Source organism: Echinococcus granulosus (assembly GCF_000524195.1).
Source record: "Echinococcus granulosus chromosome Unknown EG_S00126, whole genome shotgun sequence".
In the NCBI taxonomy this organism is placed as follows: Eukaryota; Metazoa; Platyhelminthes; class Cestoda; order Cyclophyllidea; family Taeniidae; genus Echinococcus; species Echinococcus granulosus.
Genome location: NW_020170506.1, coordinates 48,436 through 74,421, shown reverse-complemented (window position 1 = coordinate 74,421; position 25,986 = coordinate 48,436). Strand labels below are relative to the sequence as shown.

The 25,986-nt window shown below is 44.4% G+C and overlaps 4 protein-coding genes across 4 annotated transcripts; 2 read left to right on the top strand and 2 right to left on the bottom strand. All coding sequences in view use genetic code 11, as the record gives it.

Annotated features, from left to right (window-relative positions):
• Positions 1 to 2,233: 2,233 nt before the first annotated feature.
• Positions 2,234 to 3,106, top strand: EGR_08969 (hypothetical protein; the record flags this gene model as incomplete). The annotated part of the gene is made up of 4 exons (XM_024498218.1): positions 2,234 to 2,300; positions 2,339 to 2,482; positions 2,863 to 2,905; positions 2,992 to 3,106. 4 exons carry the CDS (start codon positions 2,234 to 2,236, stop codon positions 3,104 to 3,106), a joined length of 369 nt encoding a protein of 122 aa, XP_024347360.1.
• Positions 3,107 to 3,255: 149 nt separating this feature from the next.
• EGR_08968 (Mannosyl-oligosaccharide glucosidase) lies at positions 3,256 to 12,211 on the bottom strand (the record flags this gene model as incomplete). The annotated part of the gene is made up of 9 exons (XM_024498217.1): positions 3,256 to 3,538; positions 4,410 to 4,699; positions 5,353 to 5,666; positions 6,461 to 6,665; positions 7,752 to 8,168; positions 9,315 to 9,805; positions 10,953 to 11,061; positions 11,409 to 11,559; positions 11,703 to 12,211. The coding sequence occupies 9 exons, from the start codon at positions 12,209 to 12,211 to the stop codon at positions 3,256 to 3,258; spliced, it is 2,769 nt and encodes a 922-aa protein (XP_024347359.1).
• Positions 12,212 to 14,208: 1,997 nt separating this feature from the next.
• Positions 14,209 to 20,413, bottom strand: EGR_08967 (Acyl-CoA dehydrogenase family member 9; the record flags this gene model as incomplete). The annotated part of the gene is made up of 14 exons (XM_024498216.1): positions 14,209 to 14,367; positions 14,513 to 14,641; positions 14,717 to 15,064; positions 15,195 to 15,323; positions 16,216 to 16,482; positions 17,046 to 17,119; positions 17,190 to 17,295; positions 17,430 to 17,580; positions 18,039 to 18,139; positions 18,556 to 18,764; positions 18,882 to 18,972; positions 19,484 to 19,694; positions 19,961 to 20,196; positions 20,264 to 20,413. The coding sequence occupies 14 exons, from the start codon at positions 20,411 to 20,413 to the stop codon at positions 14,209 to 14,211; spliced, it is 2,361 nt and encodes a 786-aa protein (XP_024347358.1).
• A 747-nt stretch (positions 20,414 to 21,160) lies between these two features.
• Positions 21,161 to 23,165, top strand: EGR_08966 (Growth inhibition and differentiation-related protein 88; the record flags this gene model as incomplete). The annotated part of the gene is made up of 3 exons (XM_024498215.1): positions 21,161 to 21,667; positions 21,744 to 21,936; positions 23,113 to 23,165. The coding sequence occupies 3 exons, from the start codon at positions 21,161 to 21,163 to the stop codon at positions 23,163 to 23,165; spliced, it is 753 nt and encodes a 250-aa protein (XP_024347357.1).
• Between the last annotated feature and the right edge of the window lie 2,821 nt (positions 23,166 to 25,986).

The following is a 25,986-nucleotide window of genomic DNA, read 5'->3' as shown; positions in this document are numbered from 1 at the left end:
GGAAACACAAATGTCTGCGTAATCTAACACACTCTTAAAAACGCCATCCAGTTACTACTCATTCAGTGACCAGAAATGAATTATGGTGTCTAGCAAAGCAGCAGAAGACGTTTTTTCACACATTTCAGGCATTTAATGATTGACAACTACAAACTAGTATAAAACATCGTCCTCGGTCTTTCGACCCTCATTGAATCCCTTTCAATCGTCTGTAAAATTTGAGGAATCTCGGCTCCAAGTAAGGGTCCAAAATGTCATTTTTACAGTTGAAGCCACAAAATTTATCATAATTCGCCTTTTGTGAACAAATGATGCCTCTCCAGCCGAAATCCTGGCGTAATCAAAATTAACGATATCCAACAATAACAACAAATCAGAGTGAACAATTATGGAATAGTTCATCTTACCAACTAAAATGCGACTCGTACCTTATCCTATAACCAAAACGATGAAACAGCAGAATATTTTAATGCTTTTTACATTTAGTAATGTACAATTAATACCTAAACGCCCTCACGCATCTACATTTACATTCAAACATATTCGTATTAATTCTATGTATATTTATATCCATATATCTATATACATCTGTGAACAGTTAGACCCATATCAAAATTTTCTGATTAAAAAGCTACCGTTTCTAATGAAAAGAATGCGAAAGCATTTAAGATTACAGTATAAGGTTAACTATATTTCCCGAATAGTTTTGCTGCGATTTTTTGCCATTACAGTGATCCTACTCTTCTCGCAATGATTTCTTCTCCCAATCTTCCACTTTCGTGAGCTGCATCCACATTGCTTGCAGGATCTTTGAGACTGTATGTGAATAACTCTGTACGCATATCGTTTGGCGTTTCAAGAAAAATGCTTGTTTCAAGATGTGTTGAATGCAAGATTTAGCTGATTTGTGCAATTATGATTATTAGGCATGCGAATTGCAAAGCAAATGAATGACAAGATTAAGTAATGCGCTTTCTTATGCACACAGTGTTCTATCTCTATCGTTGTGATGCATAGAGAAGAATAAAATGTTGGTCATTGGATAGCATTTGTGGGTACTGAATTGGCAAAACACGCAAGGAGATGACATTTGATGACTTGGTCTTATTTCTATGGTGGAGGTAAATTCAACCATGTTAAAGTGAGCGGAAAAATTCCCAATGCATGTTCAATTAGACCATGTATGGAGGTACTTTAGCAACACAATTTCGCGTCAGCTTGACACCACAGTGTATGAGTGTGCTGCCAAGTAGCATGAACGAACGCTTTTTCGCATGGTTGTTGTAGCAGAAATGAAATTGGCACTCAAGTGGAGAGTAAGGGTGAGAGTGCAGGAGAAGCAGAACTTACTACCAAGCCTTTACGTGTCAGCTCAACTGACTGCTTATAAGTAAAAGGTGCACACCCTAAATCTCTCTCTCCTCCCTCTACCCCGTGAGTGTAAAACGACTTAAGCAGTCTATTGTGAAAAACAGTCAGAAACGACTGGTCTAAACCAAATTCGTGGATTAGCTAGCGTTGCCGATTCCCGATCTGTAAGCCTACCTGTATCACACAAGAATTTGATGTCTTTCTCCAATAAACCTTTTTGATCCGAGGGTCAGTAGTTGAAGGAGAAATGTAGAAATAATTAGATTATTGTGTGCAAAAGGATTACAAACCTACAAACTTGGCCACACGATCGCGTTGCTGAGTGGAAGCTCACCCCGTAGGGACTGAAGAGTCCGCACAGTGAACTAACCATTTAAGCAAGAAAAGGAAACTATTTGTCTCCTATTCCTACGTTATGTATGGGAATAATGATGCATTGATCTAGTTTAATACTAATTATCCCAATTCGCCGATTATAAAGACTCAAATCCAGCACCTCACGATAGCAGCGTAGCATCCCGAGACTTCCCCCAAGACGAGTGAAGATGTCATGTTCGGGCAGCTAGGAGTAAATCATAAGAATTAGAAAAATTTGGGTAAGCTATAGAATGAATATATTAAAAGCACAATTAATTAACAAGAGGAGTTAACATCTAAGTTTTTTATAGTTTAATATTATTAACAAAATAAAAAAGAGATAAGGATCCTGTAAAAATGTCTAATGCTTGTTTAGCTCAATAAAATTTAATGGCAGCGGAACAAACTAACGAATTACATTCCCTGTTACTCAGTGTTTAGGTTTGGAGCCGCCACCTCCTCATATTTTCTGTTATGGATTGTGAGTTTTGTTGAGTATGAATTAATGTCATGTTCAGCTACTAATCAGTCGTCAAGACCCTTCCGCGTTGGATGCAAAAAGTGCGGATTTTGTAAGTACACCTTTGTCTTATTTGTTCCGTCTGCACAGCCGGTCACCTAACTTTTCAATGCCGGAATTATCTGCGTTCGGGGGAAACAAATAATGTTGACTTGGACATTGAAAGCACCAGTTCAGACTCGGACGACGATGAGATGCTTAAGGAGGCCATTGGGAAAAGGAAGGCCGAGTTAGGTTTGTTCCGTGCCACTCATTTCGCTTGCCTACTTCGTCTTATTGGTGTCAACATGGACTAGTGAATTTATAAGGGGAAAACTTCGAGTTCTATGTCACTCCTGCTTTTTTGGATTCACGTCGTTCAGATGTGACTTGTTTAATCTTTGCCAATTTTGCCTCTCATCGTTTGCATATTGGAACAGTTTCGGTTGAAAAATATTGCCCAGTCTTGTCTTTGTGGGATGATTTAACGATCAGTGATAGTGCCCTGGGTGCCACCACCTCTTTACTTCCTCACCCGCCTTTCCGTCAGCACCTAATTTGTTTTGTCCTAGTCAAACTATCGAATATCTGGGCGAATCAGGCACGACTCTAACGTTGGAACTGTTTCCTTTCAGCTGCCGCTAAAAAAGCCCTGAAGAAGAAGAGGCGAAAAGCAAGGTTTGTCCCCTTCCCCTCCTTTTTCCCCGCCTTATAGTTGTTTTTTTACACTACGCGACACCACCTACCAGAATCTTCTTTTTCAGCAAAAGAAGATCCCGGTCGAGAAGTAGATCCTCCTCCCGCAACAAGCACAAACACTCCCATCGGAAGCATCACGGCCACCACCACCATAAACACAAAAAGTCGGACAAAAAATAGGCTCCCGTAACCTCTCCGTCCCCAAATGCTGATGTAAAAGTCTTTTATTCACTTTTGACTTACGTACATTTATAGTGAACACAGGATAGGTGCGGAGACATATATAAAGCGGTTAGAGATGAGAGTGACTAGAGTTCGGTGAAAATTCATCACAGTCTTGAGACACAATCTTTCAAACTCATTTCACTTTTCCGCCTCCCACTGTCACTAGTCGTCTCCTCAGTCATAATCAGACTGATCAACGCTGTCCAGCCGTTGAATGGGTGTGCGCTCAGCCCTCGACCTGTCTGATCGTCGTAGCGTTCCCACGTGAAACCAGTCCGATTCAGCTCACCCAGCACTGTGTCAACTATTGCCACGGTGAGGCGTTTTTGCAGATTGGCAGCCTTTTCCGCCACTGGAGCAGGTGTCTCTGGGTGTCGCGCGTAGTACCTGCAGCGTGGAACGCAAAGTGAAATCTCATTCAGAGCTACTTTTTTGGGTCGATTTATCAAAGAATCTAGATTAAGTGTGGCTCGAGGGTAGGCAGGTGAGAGAACAGATCCACAGAGGATTTTCAATGAAAAGGAAGAGCTTCAGTGTGGACAGATCAGTTCAGGTTGCTAATGGGTTCAAAGCCGATTAGGGCGTGTCATGGAGGGCTACCTGGATGGTCACTCTGTTTGATTTGATAGACTTCTATCCCACAAATTTCCTTTACTGCTTAGTTTGGCCATGGAAGGTGGAGAAGGTTGTGTGAACAAATGTTGGTAGTTGCTGCATAAATTGTTTTCAGTTGACCTATTTACAGAGAAGGAAGTGACATCCGAACTCGTTCACTCCATTCGTTAAGTCGTGCAATGACAGGGGCACCTGGTGTGAAAGATACAAGTAAAGAGGAAGGGCAGACAAGAATTAGAACGATTCGCTCTTGCGTGGGAAAGAGGTACCAAATGCGTCCCCACCTCTATTACTTAACGAATCATTCCTGATGAGGTAAGAGAAAGATGCTTTTCCAAAGGTGGAAGGAAAGATAGATGCAGAGACGAGGGAACCACCAAAACTCAGCTTATCGTGTGTCAACGGCTTCTCGTAAACACTTCATCCCTGCACTACTTGAGGAAGGAGACAACGAGGGCATAATCAAGTCTTGGCTTCGGGGTTAACTATTGTACAGACCACATGCACACCGGCTGTCAACAACGTGTGCACATCGGCACCGATCAACAGACAGACGAAACTTCCCGATCGAGTGAATAAAGAAGACGACTGAAGAGTACAGATAAATTCAAGGAAAGTGGGACCAAGGGGAGAGATGGCTTACTTGAGGGCCTCGATGGCGAGGTAGTTCATATTGATCCAGACAGCACCACGCCAGTAAGGCGGATCGTGTTGAGTGTTGGCGCGATTATAGAGTGGTGAAATGAGCGCAAGAGAGCGCAATCCGTGGGGCGAGAAGAGCGCGGGGTGGGCGAGACGTTGTAGCAGGGTTGGCAGGCGTGGTGAGGCGGGTGGGAGGAGCCGCAGGAAGAGGGGGAAGAATGAGACGTAGCCCAGACTTGAGGCTACCCACTGCTCCTGTGGCTCTCTTAGCACTTGGCGCTCCTTCTGTGGCTGTGATGGGTGGGAGGGAAAAGAGCTTTTTATGTCTATCCACCCGCCTCCGACTAGCAATCCATTTATGAGAATTATCTGGTGATCTTCAAGTTCCAGTCCATTACATGGGGAAAACAGAAGGAATACAGGATGAAACGGTCTAAATCGCTCGTACTGTAGACGACACTTCGATATTTTTGACTCCACTTGTGTGCTAGGACACATCAAGGTAACTAATAGCTTCTGTTAGCTTAATTTAGTCTCCAAATGATGACACCTCTTGAAGGTGTAATGACCAACACTAGCTAACGAAGATGAGGTGAATTCGCCTAGGTGAGAGGATAGTTGAACCCTCTTTGGTGAGCACAAGCGCCTCATGAAAGTAGTGAAACACATGAGGTATGAGATCAATAGATTCTTCTTTCATTTCAATCTTGCCAACGCACCCATCCCACTACCGCTAGATAATTAGAAGACGATAGGAAAAAAAGTTCAAGCCAACATTGCTTACCTACCAGGAAGCAGGTAATCGTGAAATCATTTTACATCCGCAGCCAACTAGTTCGCTGGGTAGCCACTAAAAGCACACAGTCAGATGAGCGAATCTGCAGCTCCCTTAATTTTACGAGCTCAACCCTGCCCAACAACCCCGTGGAAGTTAATCTACCCACCATAGGCTGACCAGGTAGAGGCGCATGAGTCACAGGAGGGCTGACGAGGGTCACTTCATCTGTATGGAGACCAAAGTCCGCGTAGATGCCGTTCGCCTCATCCCAGTGTAGCTCATCTAGTCGTCGTGGGTCGAGCAACTGCGCTGCTAGGGATCGGTACTCCTCGGCACTCGACGACGACGAAGCAGAGGAGTGCCCTTCAAAGTGTTCTGCTAGACGAGAAAGGGTGCGCGCAAACGCTGCCATCCAGCAGCGTAGATCGAGGTGACGCTCAGAGGCGGTGGGGTGAGAGGCACGTGGGTAGTCATCCAGGCCTGGAGGATTAGAGAGGCAAGAGTGGCTCTAGGTACCTCAGAGGACCTTCCAAAAGAACTTCATTCAGCCTCAAATCCTTCTTTGTCCTCAGCCTCTTAAAACAGAGGATGCAGTACGGATGATCACCACCCATGGTACCCCCCAAGAAATGCACAGCAACTAGTAAATTGGGGAACCCTCTCACAGTAGAGCAAAGTCCTCATATCACACTTTAAGGCAAACATGCATATCTAGCTCCAACTTTTCCGTGAATAAAAGAATTTCAACTCAGCGTCTCATAGGTAAATTCAATGCTAAAAATTTATCAGTCGAAAGAAACAAGTCGTAGCCAGACGTTAGCGACAGAAAAGGAGCCTTCAGCTTGAAGATCACCTCTCCACGAGATACAAATTAACCATTTATCTTGTGAGTAGAAGGTTGCTACCGCTGTACGTATTTTTATTGCTTTTAGCCTTTGAACCCACCTGTGTGCCTGATCAACCTCAGAAGGGGTAACATTGGCTGGTATTGGTGAGCAAGGGACCAGAGGAGAGACAGGTGACCGGAAAACGTCCCACGCATTCATAGCCAGTCAAACAGACTGACTCTATCAACTTCTCCACACAAACTAACTTGTCTAACCTCCATGTGCGTGGGATTGCAGGAAACTTCACATGCATGCTACGCGCCCTACACGTAAACGCAATAGCATAAAGCTAATTCTGGTGTAGGGCACAGAAATTGACACAACTGTCTGACAAAGGATGAAGAGATGTAGGGAAAAAAAAATTTTAAAGTAGACCGTCACACCTACCTGAGGCGAGAGTGAGGGGATTCAACTGAAAGGGATTGTGCGTAGATCTTCCACGCCAACGAAATGCAGTGGGCAGCTCACCGGCTTGAGTAGTAGTGAACCAAACGAACCAGGCGCGAAGACGTGGAAAGGCAATACGTGCCCATTTATCGAATAGTGCCGCCTCCTCTACAGACATATGCGTCTCCAACTGGTCCAACATGTACTGTAGTGGAGGGAGGATTGCGGCATTTGTGATAAGTTAACAGCACGTTCCGATATGATCGCCAAATGCAGTCGGAATTATCTGTTCGTTTATACAAACTGAAAAATCCAGTCTGGAAAGTTCCATCGCACAATGGGGGAAGGGTGGGAGAAAACTTATCACAACCAGTGTGCTTAGCAGAAAAATAATAAAGTACCCCCCTCAAGGATGTTTCCTGTTTCACTGCTCCTGCTATCCAGCAGCAACGGGCTTAAGAATGGTTCACGAAAAGCGGCGACTGTTAAAAAGCTGAAAATGTGGTGCCAGGCGAGTGTCTAAGCAACCGCTGGTAGAGGAATATAACAAGCCAAAATGATTTAAAAGGAGACATTTCATGACCCCAACCTTAGCAAATTGATGGCGAAGGAGCTTTGATGAAGCTGAACTCAAATGGCCCCAAAAAAGGGTGATTCAGCAAGGGGTTATGAAATAGCCCGCCGCAGTGACTGCTTACGGCACAACAGACGCGGTTTTCAACCGGTAACCTTTAAAATTAGCAGAGCATCTCGTACTTAACCCTGATAGAAAAAGCCTTTTTAACCCCATCAGAAACAGTAAAATTAGCTAAAATATTTAGCATCTGACAGAGAGCATGCCGGAAGAAATAATGAATGCCGAAATACAGGCTGAGGCAGCATTAGTTCAGGGGATTGAGAAAGGTCCACTAAAACAGTGAAGAAGTAGGCGTCAGCCCCAAAAAGGGACTGTGACAATTCGCTAGAGTAGAATCCACTTACAGATAAGACTACTTATAATGTTGGATAAACACACAAAATCCCCTCTGCTAAATACATTGCTTCAAGGTTATTTGCATAAAAAGGGAGTCGTCAGTTAGGGACGAACTTCGCCATTGAACAAATAATATTCACTAAATGGGAGAGGTTAGGAGGAAGCAAGTCCACTTATCAAAATATGGGAGGTGAATTGGAAAAGTGATATCATAAACACGGTGCTAGACGACATTCAGAGCGGTATGGCAGGTGGGTATAATACTTGCAAAATAGGGGAGTAAGCGCTACGTAATATGAGAATATGGGCACAATTCACCTCAACCACAAGAATCAGCGCCGGCGGATTGGCCACAGTGGTAGATTGGACAATGAACTCGGGAGGCACATTTGCTCTAGCATCCCAGCCAAGGATCTGCTCTCGGGGAATCCACCCCTCCATATTAAGGAGGTCCAACCAGTGCCCAAGGGATTGCAGAGCCAATTCTACGTCCCATCGAGCTATCAGAAGAGCGTGAAATCCTTCATCCCAGAGGAATCCATGGGGGAATTTGTCACGGGAAGGAGTAGCAGTGAAGAGGGCGCTGGGCCAGTACTCCACCGATGGAATGGAAGTGGAATTGGGCTTTGGGAGGGAAATCGGTGCCTCGAGCAGAGGCGAATTGATCAGGCTGGTGCCGTAGAAGTACCCTACTCCACCAAGCATGTTGCTCAGCGATATCCTTGCTAGTTTCATCTGTTTAAAAGGAATCCTTAGTAAGAAAGATTGACATTGAAAGTAGCATTTTATTTGTCTTTAATAATGTCATTGATGCTTTCGCCAAGTCTATAACCTCCAAATTTCATGCTACCCTCAAGGTCAGATCGAAAGCTAGAATGAAACACTGCACATTAACAGATGACAGCTGTTTTAAAAGGGTGTCAATCAGTTTGTTATGCATCAGCCTCAAAGGCACTCTGGGGAGTTTTTCTTGCTTGTTGATTTACTTCTGACAAGAAATGGGTTTTAGTCACTCCCCAACCATCCAATTTTCACCAACTACCACAAAGCCTATGCAAGATGCCGCATTGTTTACATTGCCACCCAGTGCACGAACCTCTAAGGTCCCACACTGGGAAGAAATCGTCCATTTCTGCCACTAATAGGAACGACACAGATTACTGACAGTAATGAATGCACATTTAGTGTTGTTGTCCTCATCTTGCCACGTTTTACTTTGATACTCTTACCTATGTCGTGCCCCACCCCCCTCCCCACATATCACCACCATATATACGGTTTGTTTGTGTTTACACACGCACACGTGGTCGAGCGTAGCTGATACCGCCCTCACATCCTGCTTACACACCCTAGGCGCCTGGATTTCTCGCGCATGGACGTAATCCAGCCACAGGATAGCTTCATAATTGCATATTACTAAACCGTGCCCGTGTATGAGTCCCCTTTTACACCACCATTTATATGTATCGTGTGAGGTGTGAATGCTGCAGATGGGCCACTTCCGCTCTCTGATCTCATCACCGTACGCTTCACAAATCTTCTAATCATCCTCATCGGGCTATTGGTCCGAGAAATTGCCTCACCTATTTGCCATTACTGCCGCTACCCTGCAGACTCGGATGCTCACCTTACTGACCTTATAGGCGGCAGGACCTAACAGGATTAATAAACACAATGTCCCGTGCACTGCACCTAAGCCTCTCACTGGTACGATTTCAACCGCTTTTCTCCTCATTTTCCTTCCTGTTTTACTGACGTGCAACGTGCGCGGTCAAGTAAAAAAATCGGTACTTCACATGCACACTTGAAACCATAAGTTTCTGCCAAATTGTAGGAATAAACCCCAGAAAACAGGATGTTACCAGAGTAGAAGTGGCCCACCTGCTTTTCACTGATAGTGAGGGGATCGTACGGAAATTTGCGAAGAAAGGCCTCATGGAAGCGCTTTGAGTGCCCATTCAAAGCCTCATTGAAATGTAGACCGACTAGGGGCACCGCATCAGAAGAAGTGGAGGCCTGCGAGACGAATTCCACCTCTAGCACATCAAGAGGTGCTTGATTACGATAATAGGTATCGCCTCCATTAGCAGCAGGAGAGTTGCGGCGAATGGCGCGGATAGCAGGGCGGGTGACCTCCGTCACCCAGAGGTTGGTCGGCATCCCCGAAATTTTCGTCTCCGGTGAATAAGAGTTCACCTGATCCCCGATGAAGAAAACTGAACTACGATCCTCGCGCAACACTAATCCACTCGATATGGCCGCTACGAGGGCATCCTCCCGCGGACAGTGGCCAGCCAAGTGGGTGGGATTCAGGATGCTGCCTTTTGCGGTGTGAAAATTCACTTGGAAGGCGCCCAATTCTTGAGTGAAACCTTAACACGATGCAAGTAGAGAGTGACACGAGTAACAGCACAAAGTTACACTTTGCAATCAACGCGGTACACCTACTTTAATCTTTAGCAAAACTACTCTACCTGGCGCAAAGTGCCTTGCCCATTTAAGCCGTTCACTGCTGCTTCCATTTTAGACTACCCATTTGGATGCATTTTCGATCCGTAAAAAGCCGACTTTTGAAAATCTAACGAATGGGGGACGAAGTGGATGAATGAAGTGAGCGAGTAGATGGCGTTAGCTAAAGCAAATTCTTTACTAGCAAACGGAAAGAGCTGGTCCCTATGTATGTGGTAGAAGAGGAAACGTGACAATCTTTAAGAAAGGCCTCATGATCGAGACGCATTCTGGAAAATGTTGCAAAGAACCTTTAATTGGTTTGCCCCCCATGCCGACGTTGCCACAGTAATCACATGCGAAGGTCATCTGCTGCAGTTTTAATATCACACGAAACTAACGAGAAGCATGTCACTGACACGACTTATGGAGCAAAGCAAGACAGCAGATGTGACAGAGTTGGACAGACATAAGTGATGAACTACCTGGAAAACTATTGAGGCAATACCTGCATTATCATAACAAAACGAAGCTATTAAAAAGACAAAATTTTTTTCAAATAAACTTAAAGACGCTTTCAGAGCAGAAAGAAATGCGTTCCAGTAAAAAGTGGATCAATTAATCATTTCCTAAATTTTAAACCAGGGTAGAAATCGTGAGTAACGCTCTTTACTGCTTTTATACAAAGCAAAATTGACAAGACCTTTTGGATGTGTTGCACTCAAATAAGGGTAAAACCGCCATTACCTCTTGATCGAATGAAGGAATCAAGTCAGCCATTCGATGGTGATACTTTAGCAAATGCTTGAATATGTCAGAATTGCTTCAACTTGACTGACCGCCCAAACACACACAAACATACACCTTCAATGATATATTTAGGCGAATTACTACGAGAATAAGAGGAGAAGGCAGCAGTACACAGCATTAGTCTGAAAATGATACTAATGGGACTCAAACAGAATGGATCTACTCTTGTAGAATACATTAAATTAAATTATCAGTAAAACAAATGTAAGGAACACTAGAAGGCCTAGAGCCTCTCAAAAGCCAAAGACATACTGAACCCACCTCTTAAACGCTTCAATTCATTCCCGTTTGTGTACGATTGAATTCGTCCCCGTGTTGAATCGGGCAAGTAGGCGTAGAAGAGAAATGAGATTGAAGGTGCCGCAAGCAACTAGGCGAGAAAAGGAGTTTTCATGACATTGCAGCAGTTCGTTCTTCTAAACCCACGCACGGCTTTGCCTCGCCCCTTCTGATAAGTAGGAACAATGTGGGAATGCTACATTGGAGATTGTTAATGCTACAGGGTGCGTAGGAAGGTTGAGATGACAATGGAGATGGGTGAAAAAGTTATCAGAGCCTACTAGTCATCAACATTAACCGCGCCACTTGACACTTTTACACAGAGACGTTAATTCAAACGGCCACGCAAGAGCTCAAGACACAGTCACGAGTGCAAATTCGCCAATCAAAGTATAGTATAGAGGGGCAACAAATAGCCTTCCATTGAAGAATGCTTACGTCATTAACTGAAGAAACGGATATTCGAACAGACCAATCACCACCATTGGGAGTGGCCGGACGCTTAACAAACGCCACGGTGATATTGTGATTGCCAGCAATGATTTGTTCGATACCGTAGTTTCGTCCATCATGTTCAATCCAGTTATAGCTGAAGTGGTAAGGAAATCCCGAATCAAACGAGAGTAAAACCTCGTAGTACAACAGGTTTATTGTAACGGCCAACAAATTCAAACATATCAATAATAAAAGCAGACTACAGAGACTTGGAATAAATAGCTGCTAATCGCTAACCTCTTTATATCACCTTCATTCGTACACCGGTGTCGAAACTGCACTGATTTACCATCAGACGTCACCCAAGCCAAACCAAAAAGCATTGAATGGGGACTTCGGTGAGACATCCCGAAGAAGATGCCAGGTCTGTACGTCCCCCAAAACAGTTCTGGTGAGTGTTCCGGCCCAACTTCATCTGGACCTATCATTTTGGGCAAATTGATTGGGGTGTAGACTTGGCGCCGCCGCCTCATATTCTGGCTGTACTCTACACCAAAATGGAGCAAAACAGCAATAAAGATGATTACAGAAGCACCCATAATAAGTCTTCGGTAGAGTTCTGAACCAAAGTCACCGAACAATCCAACGCGAGTTTTGCGGTGCGGTCTGCGAATCCGTGACTTTCCAGGTGCCAACTGTGCAACGTTTTTGTTATTCGGGGCTGGGACAAAATTTTTTGGTACACCATTGGAGCTATTTGACTTTTGATACCGCGGCTTATCTTCGATGACTTTACCCTTGCCCATAGTAAATAGGCAAAATATCAGGAGAGACAATGGGAGCTGATGAAAGAAAGACAAAAGAGAAGAATACAGACAATCCGAGGTCAGCGCCTCCGAACTGAGTCGAGTGATTAAAGCAGTGTGATCCCCTCTAGCAAGCCAATGCGAAGCGCACCGACGCTGCCGCAAGACGAGCAACGTCCACGAAAATGCAGTAAACCAGTAAAAAGAACGTATGGCATCAACCAGTAATTTCTTTAGGGGGTAAATGACGTAGTGCATTTAAACCAAATTGCTTAAAAATTTAGGCACCATAACAAGGGAAGGCAATTACACTTAAAACAGACAGTAATCGAATCATCAATATTATAATTCAGCTATCTTGAAAGAAAATGAACGCTAACTACCATGCATTTGCTGTTTCTTAAAGTACAGATTGCATAATTGCTTCAGTTGCAAGTATGTTATCCAAACATGTCATATATTGTAGTTTCTAAGCGAAAACTTTTGCTGGATCCAGCAAAAACATATCCGAGTGGCTTTATAAAGGAAATCAATTTTCAGTAGAAATGGCTCAGGGAGGAGTAGAAGTAATCTTGCCAGACTTAGACTTGCTTAAGCTAATGTAATACGATGGTGGTTTATGCCTCGGTTCTGGTGAGGCGCCACTTTCGTGCTTCGAATTAGCCCCCTTGCACTTCGCTGGGTGGGCTGGCCTTTTGGGCCATGCCACTACCCCAGACACCTTCTCCGTGCTGAACATATATATATTCTGCCCGAGTATTGTGTCTTCTTTCGTCTTCAGGGAGTCCCAGAACGCTACACTAACACTGCACACCTAATCATTCGCACTAACTCCCTCTCTCACTATTCAATTTCTATGTTTTTTTAGTCAAAACTGTAGCCCCCGACTCTTTTATACCAGCCTGTCTTATAATTGCTACAGCTCAAATAGAAGCTCTAAAGGCGAACCACCAACACACTAATTGTTTCTAAACAAGGTCGCCAAAATTAGATGAAAATTAAGTTGAAAATCTTATGCACGGTGAGGATGTCTGCAACTCAAGGAAGGGTTGCCATCTCGATTCCCTCTCTTGTCGTCTTCCTGCGCCTTTTTTACCATAATACTTGCGGCATGCTTACACGAACCGATTCCAGCTTAAAAATGATGAGGTTTTTATCCGATAGGATTATCGAACTGCGATTCCGGCGGTGGTGCCAATGGGTGCTAGCTGATAAACTCATCTCTCAGAGGACACATCATTCCACTAACGGGAACTCCACGAGAAAAACACGCTCGCACCGATAAAATCACGCCAGATAAACAAAGTTCACGACGAGAACCGGCCGCGACGCTGCCGCTTGCCTTCAACATCACACTAGCATCAACAAAAACGACACCAAACACGAATCGAAGGTCAGATGTTTACCACCTTTGCTCATCAGTAATATTAGGCGTCTAACGTCAGGCAAATCAAAGCAGCTTTTCCTTAATTTAAACCGGCGAACAAAAAACCGACAGCTTTAAAAGATAAGAGAACCAATGATTATTGAAGGTAAACGGCGAAGAGGACTCAAGAAGATTAACGGTGTCCACGACTAGGAAGTGGGCCCTCCCATCCCCCAACACAAATTGACCAATCACCTTCGACCGAGGCCCACATAAGTCAAATTGTGATAAAGGGATTAACGGAGTTAACCACAAACCCAACATCGCTATAATCCCATGCAAGGGGGTCGAGATTCGGTATCCGACGCACCTAAACTTAATTGGCGTTCAAGCAAGACTGCACCAGTCAAACATAACAGGATTGGCTATTCGAAAGAGGAGAAAAACTCAATGTAGCGATGTCAAAACAACAACATGTATCAATGTCATTGCACATCCAGTCTTCCAGCTGCCCAAGTTTCCCATGAATCAAGCGAGAATGTGTCAATCGAATAACAAAGATTCATGGTTAAAAATAGGATGCTACAATGGAGATACTAGCAGTGGTAAAAGTGGGTTTTCTCAAGCAAAGCTACCAAACACGACTGAGAGGGCTGGCCGACGCGTAGCCGCTCTCTTTCACCATCACACTGGCAATGCGTTTGCGTAGATTGGCCTTCTGTTTGAAGCTAGACAGCTCGCCTTGTAGACGGTCCAGTGTCTCCAAAGTGAAGAGTTCGGCCAATTCCAGCTACAAAGTAGACGTTTGAAATACAAATGAGCGGATACACTCAAAAGCCTCAAGTTCAATAAGGGTGTGTCCCATCTGAGGGAGGAAATCGTTTACAAGTCGAATTCGACTGACATCTCAGTTGGGTCAACACCGAGACTCTCACCTCGTTATTGTGATATCTCACTCCAATACTCTTTGCTCTTGATGCTCTACTCAAAACCGCAGTCGCTGTAAACAGTCCCACCGCTAGATCTGAGAGCAGCCACAGAGAGAATTGGTCTTCATTCACTGTCTAAATAGTTGAAGAAAACATTAATACACAAGGCCACGGAGGCAGAAAGGGCAGACACCGGCAATATAAACTGACATTAGCATGGAGAATAAAAACCTGTCTGGTCAACTCGTATGCCTGCACCACTAGACGCGCCAGACGATCGCCCAGAGCTTGAAGGTTGGGATGGAGATGGTCACCAACACGCATCGAGGCTCGTATGCCTCGCTCTGTCTCCATTGTTGCTGCAGTAACGATAGCGGGTGACATGCCCCAGCGGCGAGTCAGCATTGCCGTACGCCAATCCTTGCGCCAAGCCTCGCGCAACATGTACCACATATGCTGTGAGGGACTGCGTGCGCACTCCACAAAGTGACGTAACTCCTTCCCAACCTTGGAGAGACTAGTGGAGGCAATGTAGATGCGAAGCAGGTCGTTCACACCCTAAAGCATGCCCAAGAAAACCACACCGATAACTCCCCACTCAAAACTTCGCTTTCAATCAAGGTGCTTACTGCATAAGGAAGGCATCGACAAACGAACTCCTAGGGATTACTGAGGTAATAGGACTTACCATGAAGGAGGTAAGTACCCTTGAATCACGCAGGTATCGTTCCAATGGCAGTTGTTTGGTAAAACCCAGTGCTCCTGCCAACGCAACACAGTCATTCAACAGGGTAAGAGTCGTTTCAGTTGCAAAGAGCTGTAATAGTAAAATTTTTCATTGACAAGGGTGTGTCCACGGAACAAGAACACACATACACACATACACACAGAAGGAGAAAGGAGTCGCCTTCCCGACTTCCAGCGATTTGGAAGGCTTCAGCCAAAACCGAACGACACTTTTATCGCGGAATAAGGATAAAGTAGCGGCAGAACGATTAGACCTGATTAAAGCGGATCGTACAGGTAAGAAAACTTCACGGGTGGTTGGACAGATAGATGGATAATAATTAAAAGGATTTGAGTGTGTTTGGCAGAGGTCAAACCCCAGTGACAGATTACCCAATTCCTACAGAAGACGGTGACTCCGTTCTGATCGACTGAGATATGAAATGCAGAACTCGAGTGTCTTGGGCAAAGCCTAACAAACGGACCAAGCAGTAATCGCAGCAATGGGCGACTCAATACGGAGTTAAGGCTCGCTATTATGATCAACAGTTGACAGAAGACGCATGGATAGAACAGCCATTTCAATTGACAAGCTACGCATCATGAAGCTGGAACTTACTATCTGGATCAATAAGTAGCGGGAATGGGGAATAACACGCAAGGCTTGTGTATGTTTGTGAAGACAAGGCGCAGACAGGCAGACCCACCACTTTCATAACAGAATAATTAACTAATCTCTGCTGTTACGATTAAATAGTAGCATAAGTGGGTCAACATCAAGCACAAGTTAATCACATGTGTGCAGAAGAGTCACCCACAGTGGAGGGTGGTCCTCAGAGAATATCCAGATTGCGAGGAAATCACCCAACATGGACGTGATATGCACCATCTTGATTAATAGGTTGGCGACGAATGGAGATAAACAAATAGAGGGAGTTAGGCAGACGGAATAATCAAACATGAAAGTGGATGAACCAATCAACCTTAACTGCCGACGACTCAATCGCCAAATCGCGCTGCGGTCGTGAAGTCAGAAAACCGGCCACAAGGTAGGTGACCGACTCCATCGCATAGAGTTGGGCGGCAGCGTGGGCTAACCGACGCTGCACTACACCAAAATGGCTGAGAGGACGCCCAAATTGGTGACGCATGCTGCAATGCTCCGTAAGAGCGTCCAGGACGTTGCGACAGAGACCCACACATAGACCGCCCACCAGGTAGCGCTCACTGCAAGCGATTCGTCCGGAGAGCTGGGAGTGAAATGGAGCGAAACAAAGTTAACCATCATGATCAAAAAGAAAGATACAGTGGAGCAGACAGCAAAATTACCAAAGCCCTAAATGCCCCTCCCATCCCAATATCGGAGCTTGAATAGGCTCTCTTCTTTTCCCTCTTCGTGATAGAGGTAAACGGCAACAATACACCGGATTGTTACACTGAAAACAGTTGTCAGATACAGTGGATGTTCATTTTAATGGCGCTTGATTTATTTAAATCCCTCCATTTGGACACTACGACGGTACCAAACTGGCACACCTTGTAACTCCTTGAGGGAACAAGATGCTCACCACATTGGTGCCAGCAGAAGACGAATCCATCCAAAAAGGGGGATTCGCGATGCAGAAGAGTGAACATGGGAGCATCGAGAGTGCAGTTCAAAACAGAAAGACATTTGAGGAAATTGCTCCCAGGATTTGGTCAAAACCATTGGAAAGGGGAAACAAGCGATTCGAAGAGAGCGGTAACTTTAGACCTCATTACCTAGCACGTCTTGTCAAGGTAGAAAAAGGCTCTTGTTAGGTAAGAAACTCACCTCGGTACCGGAGCCCAAAGCCCCCAGAACATTCTCCACCGGTACTCGAACATCCTTGAAGGTCACATCAACGACTGCAAGACAGAAGAAGGTAAGTAGATAGATAGATGGATGGATAGAAAGATAAGGGAAGAATGAACTTACGATCGAGCCCCCTAAGCCCAATCCTCTCTAGCGGCGGCTGGGCCTCAATGGTCCCTTCGAAACCACGTTCCACTAAAAAGGCGGAAAGCCTATCCTCGTTTTCTCCCTACATGAAGGTAACAGCAGGAGTCAAGGAGGTGAAACAAGGCACGAGGGGTATTCGCATTCAACGGAGATTGTGGAGAACCAGTACTATTCAAGCACGAAGTATAATGACAAAAGGAAGCAAAAGTCGCAAACCTTTTCGTTGGGAATGGAGGTGAGTGCAAAGACAGTGAAGACATCTGCACGTGAGCCGTTGACAACCCAGGCCTTGCGACCGTTAAGGATGTAGTGCCTGCTGTCTGGACTGAGAATGGCTCGAGCCTGGGATTGTGTTGATGTGGCTCCGCTGAGACCAAAACCGGGAGACATGAGAGTTGAGCAAAGCAGTTTAAGCATTTCCTGGTTATTTGACTTTTATTACACAAGCTTTGTAATCTAGTTTAGTTGCCACATAAAAGTGTTGATGAACGCTAAGGGGAAAATTTGTCAAACCCCTCCAATGGCACATCGCTTCCTAACAGAATGCAAGAGTACCAATGGCAAAATAAGTAGCGTGTGGGGCGAAAAAATAAGCAAAAAGTGTTAAGCAAATGAACTTCAGAAAAAAACGAGTCACGAAATTAGACAAACAAGCAAAAATATATCAAATCTAGAACATGGCAAATGTGCTGACAACAGTGCTTACATCGAAATAAGTAGTATACAAACAGGATGACACCATTACAATGTCAAGTCGCTTAACACATAAAAGTTAAATAGACAGTAATTTAAGAGCTGTGCTAATAGCAAACATAAGCCACGAACCTGGAGACCTCAGTCAAACAGAATGCCGCAATCTTTTCACCTGAGGCAAGAGCCGGAAGGTATTTTTCCTTCTGTGCCTCGGTGCCCACGAGTTGAAGACCCTAGAGAACTAAACAGACCTTCAGTATACGGCTACTCAAGAAATACAGGGAATCTGAGGCAATCAAACGAGACGCGAGGACTCCGATGTACCACTATGAAGAGCAATACTGACGTATGACTATTTCTTTGAGTTCAATGTGGAAGTATCGCCTTCATAACTGTCATTCGGGGCCTTTGGAGTAGAGAAAGATCCCCACAATAAGGTGTTGAAAATGTCCAGGCATATTAACAAATTCCCAATCGTGAGGACTGCCCTATGTCTCTTCTCAGGCAGCTCATGAGAACCAGCTGTACGGGAGAGCAGAAAAGGCAATCCGAAATAGGCCTTCAAGCCATGGGGTTTATGGGCATTAACAGCGCCAAAGCGATTGCTGCTTAACTCCCCCAAAGCACAGAAAAAAGCAAGGAAACGCACCTTCAAGCCAAGAGCTTCGTGTACCGTAACAGTGGCAAAGAGTGAAGGATCATAGCCCATCGCTTCAGCAACGAGAACAGACTCAAGTGGGGTCATATCCAGTCCTCCATAACATGGATTCACTCGTTGACCAAAAAGACCCATGATTTTGCAATCGCGCAGCACCTCCTCTGGAATTGCACCCTTCTCGTCAATTGATTTGCTGTCAACTAGAGAGTAAGACAGGGCAAATGGAGAAGTTTTAACTGGAGTTCGGTGGCAGATTCAAGTAAAGAAATAAAGAGGTCAAAAATTAATGACAATGAATGTGAACTTGTTAATCACACCTTTAGTCACCCAGTCCTCCACCGTAGTGAACAGGTTGTTGATTTGGATCACCTCCTCCTTTGTCGGCAATTCGGGGTATTCTAGAAGTTCCTGAAGATAAATGGAATGGAAAGATGAGCGAGGAAGTGGTACGAAAAACAATACAATCCAAATAACAGGAAGTGAAATCGTAAACAAGCCAAGAACTTGCTCGCTTACGCGGTGGAATCAAGCAGGAAAAGGGTACAGAAAATCAAGCTATTAAGGAGTGGTCTAGGTCACTGATATCGTTGTGGACAACCTTCATTTCAATGACCACATCGCTTAATGAATGGCAGAACCTGTTGACTCCGATTTAGGGAAGAAAAGCTGGCTCAGCATTCCAAACATACAAGAGGGACGCCACATTCTCTATCTGCAGTACTTTGACGGCAATAATCATGTCTAAATTACCCAGGAGTATTGTTTCAGATGACCAACATACTACTCCCCTTCTTTCTTCTCCCGAAAAGGCCATGAACTTCGAAATTTTTGACGAAAAATAGATTCGAGTAACAGCAACAAGTATACTACTTGATTGATCAAATCATCAGGGTAAGTATTACGACTGACAAAACCATACCAATTGTAGCTTCCCAAGAAAGTAGCTGGGAATGAGAGGGGCATCTGACACGGCGTATTTACGCGTCATATCGGGCATTTGCATGGCAACCTTGCTGTGGTTAACCAATTTTTTCAAGGAAGGCAGAATCAACCTCTCATCGTCCAGTTCCTTCTGACTTGCCGTCGGGGTTTCAGCGGCGGTGGAGAAGAACACGCAGCGTTGGTGACCCCTGCGTGACGCAATTGCCATGACTCGGTGTAGCATGGTTAGCGATGGCGTTGATTTTCCTAATTACTTTAGAATAGTGGATCTGAGTTGCATAATACAGAAACCGCCCAAGGAGGTAAGAATCGATGCTAAGACGGAGCAAAGCAAAGAATAAAGCTAAGACGGGAAAAGATATAACACTACTGCAGTCACATATAGTTAGAATTAAAACGACTGTACAAGACACGAGTGAACAAGACAACTACAGGATACATAGATAAATATCACTGTTTGTCTTTATCTGATGGATGTACGAGTCGCTTCAAAAAGGCAGGAGCTTCTGGTGTTGGGAGTCTTTTTATTTTTGGTTTCTCTTCAATAGAAAGACGAATATCTCGAGCCGTTTCCAGCTGTTTGAGCTGTCGACGATCGTCGTACACATCGATGCGGTTCGGAGGGATGAGGGCGGCCGCAACGTAACGACCTTCGAAATTGAGAAAGTTAAAGGTGCCCACGGCGAGTGGCTAGAAATCAAAATCAAGGCTAAGTACAAGGTTCATAATAAGACAGAAATTAGAAGAAAAAACCCACAGTTGACAAGACTTCAACGCCCAGGTTGTACTTCCAACACATGTTTATTATTTCACGTTGATTGATTTTCTCACTAGCAGCACCTTTACCAATAACCAGGACCTCTAAAATAGCAATTACAAGGGGATAGGATTTTTCATCCAAAAGCATACCTAATTCGGGGCACAAAATTCTAAACAAAGAAAGGGAATCCTCGTTAATATCGTTCGCCGAATTGATCTAGTGAGAATTAGTGGCCAAAAGGCCAAAAATAACTTTACCCTCCAAGAGAATGCACTTTGTGGAAACGAAACCATAGGACCATGGATAGCCGTCCCATTGCTAAGCATAAACCCATATTCGTTATAAGAGACAATGTAGGCACCAGCGAGGCTATAATTAACGATGTTTACATCTGCAGAAATTGAATTCTTTTTCGGATCTATTATTGCATCCGAAACCGAGGATAAAGGACGGTGACTGTGAAAAAAACCAACTCTGGATGTGCAGACCTTAGGGCACGGTGCAGCACAACGAAACGCAAAACGTGACCAGACAGGCCCAAACCTGTTCATAGTTATGACGGCCAAAACTAACGTCTCAAACAAAACCTTGCAAAGCCACTTGTTTTTTTTCATAAATAATTTTAAAAATTATTTAATGATGTAATTAGTCTCTACTAATTTTTTATTTATGTGCATGCTCAGAAAGCGCGCGTAGCATAAGGTGCTATGTAGTGCGCCTCGGTCGGATTTGATTGCTTCCCTAGTATTTAGGTCAAGCTGCTGTCGTCTGTCGGGAGAAAGGTTTGTTTGATTCCAAGGCAGTCTTTATTGTATTTTTGCCTTCAAGCTGTCATATACGCTTCACAGTTCATTATGATTAATGCAACATCATTCTTAAATTCCAGCAAGGGAAATGGCGACTAAAACCGTTCCTCGCGGTTCGAGACGACCTTCTCTTCAAATTTACGTTCCTCCAAGTCTTCGGAATTCTCGTGTGCCACAGCAAAAGGAGTGCGCTTTGTCTTCTCGTCTCCAAACAAACGCTGAGGACCACAGAAAACCATCTCCTAATGCCGTTCTTGATTCCCTTCAACACCTCACCCTTAACGATGATAATTTCGAAGATCTCGGATTCTTCATTCCTAATGAAAAGCCTAAAGAAGCTGTTAAAGTTCCCGTTGGTGCCTCTACGAACTATCTCCAGGGTCCTGATCTTGACTATGATAAACTGCGCCACATAATCGAACTCTATGACTTCCCAGCCGACCTTGAGAGCATGACCCTTGAAACTGTGTTGCGCCCCTTTCACGAGAGTGGCTTTACCCTTAAGTGGGTGGACGACACTCATTGTCTCGCCGTCTTCTCCTCTTCTCTCACTGCTGAGCAGGCCCTACGACATATCAATGGAGTTCTTATCAAGGTTTTTAAGTTCATAGCCAAATTTCGTTCCTTTACTTGATGTGATAAGTTAACTGTTTCCTTTATTTTATCGATAGGCTCGCCCTGTAGAAGAGGCATCCTTGGCTTCGAAATGGAAGATTGCCAAGTCTCCAGGAGATTGGGCAATGCCCTATAAGAAACGGCCACCGCATGATAGCAGTGTTGCCAATCGAATCATCTCATCTCATCTGGGGCTGCCGCGACCTAAGACTTCTCTTGTCATTCATCAAGCTCAAAAGGAGGCCAAAGGTAAGTGGCGCCAGAGGATAAAGTCCTTTTATGCTCTTGTCGCTCGCCTATATGCGATTTAGAATATTTCCGTGGTTATTCACCTGTTGTTATTTCATTGGTCAATCATGTAGACTTTAGTTGTTTTCAGATTCAAAGAATACACTGTATAGTGTTTCCGCTGCGTTAAACTGCTTCTACTACACTTGGGGTTTCATCTTTTCATATTTCATTAGGCTTCTGTAAACGGTTTCAGAGATCTTGCCAACTGCCGCATTTATTGTTTTTACCCTGGATAGGGAGTAGGTGGATAGGGCCAAACTCTGGTTTGGTGATTACACAACACGCACAACAAATGGTTAGGTGATTCGTGTTTTGATGGCCCTTGTGGTGTGATTCCGCCAATCTCCCCCTTTTGTTACCATGGTCCATCAGAGGTTGCTCCTTGTCTCCTGTGTGGGCCAAGGGGGATGAGCTGGCCCTCCACGCATATCATGCGATTTTGTGATCTCCAAGCCAATTTAATGATGAGCTAATAATTTCACCTTCACGTTGAATCCAGTTGGAAAGGTTTTTTCCTCCCTGTTCCACTCACGGAAAAGGCTCCTCATGCCGCTCCATATCGCCTGTTGGGCAAGAGGGGCTTTGCAATATCACTAAACAATCTTCCATTTGTGATTATTCTATGTGGAAACCGTTAACCTCCGCCATATATGAGTTTTTTACATGGTTAACTATCCGTATGTGTCATCAAACTTTGGCTCTAATAATTTACCTCCAAGGCTAAAGATTTCTCTCCTCATGTCTGTCTGTTTCCTGTTACTACTGCGGTTTGGCTAAAGCCATGGCTTATTATTCACTCTTTTAAATAATTCCAGGCTACTACTACTAGTCCCTCTTCTCGCACTGAGTAGATAACGCCAAAAAACTTGAATCGTACTATCCCTTCTTTACTGGTTAAGATAAGATATTTTGAGCGGTTGTGGACCTTCATTTAAAAGATAAAACAACGTGAAACTTCCGTAGGAGAGCTACATTCTTTGCTCTTTACTCTGCAATAACTATGCCTATGTTGAACTTTCCGAGCTGCGGGCCTTAAGCATCACAGGCCCCATCAAAATGCATTCCAGAGGCCGATTGACCCATTCCGTGGCGTCGTCAACCCTATATCTTACCATTCCATTTTTCCGGCTTTAGAGAGACGCGAGCGAAAAGAGCAGAACCGGAGGGCAATGTGGGGTGACGATTAGTCACTGCAGCGTTGTCCAATCGCATCATCACAACTGGCATTTACGGCTTTCATTGTAACCTATTCTTTAGCTTTGCTACTCACTTAACATGAGTAGACGGTTTATCTTGGCGGTTCTGGGCATTGTGATAGCTGATGACTGTTTTTACGTGATCTCTGTCTCCTGCATTCAATTTTAAAGCTTTGGCAAGTGATGTTTCAGGTTTTTGTGCTTTATACGAAGGAGTAATTAGAGAAACTAACACTTTAAAGTCCGCACATTGTTGATGCTTTTCGAAAATCACTGAATTTACGCAGAGGTGTGGAAGGGTAGTTCATCAAAACTTGGAGGTTAGCGAGCTCTAGAGCAAGGTAAAGGTGTGGAATCATGGCAGAGAAGGGTTGGTCGATACAGGTTTTTGAATCTCGAGAGTAAGGCACACGTGGGGTCTGTCAAGCCCTAGCAAAAGACTCACTCAGTAATTTTCATGCAATACGGATTGAATTAATCACCAAGAAAGGTGAATATTGGAGAAGGTATTTACCTAGAATTCGGACGTAATGACTGCACTTGGATGGAGGTGGCCGCCGAAGCACTTTCTCAGGCTGAGGTGAATGGCAATGATACACATAGTGGGTGAGTAATACGCATGCTTTTTTTTTCGGGTGCATTTGTGATGCAGGAAATATTGCACAAGTATTAAGAACTTCGGAATTTTTTCACACCTTTGAGGAGAACCCAGCCCTTCGCCTGCATTGGCATATCGGCCAATAGGGGTGATCTGGGATAAAATGACAAAAAAGTGGTCCCTCTCCAGTTTGAAGAACTGATTTTCCTAAGAGGTGGACTGTCCTGGTAGGCACTAAGGTCAAACTTGAAAATAAAAATCTGAATAGGAGCTGGATTTAAATAGGGAAAGCATTTTGTCTGAGAATTTTCAGTGGTAGCGTCTAGTTTCCACAGAGCGGAGCTACGCTGCCGATAGAGGGTAGTATCATGGAGGGAGGAGCGAAGACCCCAAAAGACAAAGGACCGCAGATACTGTTTTGGCTGTGCGTCCGATCCTGTAGACTTCCACAACCCCCCGCAACTTGAACGCTGTGAGGAAGTTAATTATCCGCTCTATAAGTCTACCATTCACGTGAGAAGCTTGAGTGTGGCCCAAGGCGGACAATATTGTACTAAGGCGTTGGATAAAAGAGCCACATATCAAGCAGCGCCGGTTTTGGTAGACCTAGGTAAACAGAAGTGGGTTACGAAGGAGGCGATTTAAAGCGCGTACGACTGTGCGCAAGCAGTAGACGGTAGACATTCTGAAGTACAGCACCATTTGCGCGGCATTTTTGCGGGTCGTGTTGTGGAATCTGGAGTTGTCGTTATTAGCGTCAAGATTAGCCCTTTTTTCACTGGCAGATTCACCAGTCCAGACTGTATCTGAGGGAGGATTGAGTTTCCAAGTAAATACTTTATTGTCGTGGCTTGATGTATCGAGTATATTGATCTTAACCATCTCTGTTGTTGAGACTTTAGATAGTTGACAATTCCTAGCAAAGAGTGCCGGCGGTATTTTAACCCCACAGAAAACAAACAGTCATTTGGGAGTAAACCGATGCTTAGAAGTGCCCATATTGTGTTGCGTGCATAAACAATGATTTTGTAAGTTTCCACACTCACCGTTAAAAGTCAATCTATCTGCCATTTTGTTAGATGGCATAAATTGGAATTTTCCAGAGTCTCTTCTCACAAAAATTGAAATTAGCTGATACGAATTGATTTGGACTTATAGATAATACCATGGCAGCGGTTAAATTGTTGTTTGTAAATAAACACGAAAATTACTTCTAAATTATCCTATGCAAAAGGACAGATTTTTATCAAACTAACTTGCTGCTTTGCAATGCAATTTTTGTTTTTTAACGTGAATTTTTGTTGCGCGGACGGAATGCACTTCCATCTTGGAGGAATAATTACCCATTACATCTCTAATAACCTCTTTTTACGATCTCGGAGAAGAAGCGGTGTGCCTCATTGGCGTCAACGATCTAAAAGGGGATGTCTTGTTACTTCCTTGAGTGGTTGGCAACTCTAAAAGTTCGAAGTAAAAGGATGCCTGCAGTTGTGGTGGCTCACTACCACCGAAGGATTGAAAAAGCCCAACTTTGGACAATTTCCAACCATTGTCCTCTTCACGATAGCCCCTGTCGCAAAAATGTTCCTGGAGGTCGCAAATACCTTTAAAAGAACCGATTTCTACACTTTCGATGGGTGCTTTGAGGCAAAGCTTGAAGAGTAGGCTGGGGGAGGGAGGTATTGGGCAGGCTTGAGTTTTACCTCCTAGTGGATCATCGTTCAAGAGTGTGGGTCAAGTTATTTGGAGATGTCCAATGGAACCCATGAGATCGAAGGGTCGTCTCTTGTTAGGGCGCGTCTCGTGCTTTGCTACAGTTCACACGTGGACTTGTTAAGCTCGAAACAGAGGGTGTTGGTGTGATACGTCCATCCAATCTATATCTATCCATTTGTTTTATTCACATTTTAAGGACTTCGTTAAAGAAGTGTTTAAACACAAAAGAGACTATTCTTTCCCTTCTAGCAACTACCCTCTCACTCATGTCCTCCTGGATTGCTAAGATCACATTCAGGTACACTTTAAATGCGCGTGCACTCACTTCATGTTTAAGAGCAGTAACCCGCTCCTTCTCGATCCACCTATTCACCATTCCCCTTTATCTACCTCCTCTATCTCTCCGCGTCGCACCATCCACCTCCCCCAGAAGAGAGGCAGAAAATGTGCATGAATGCCTTACAATCTATTCGATGCATGCCACCTGACACGTGGCAC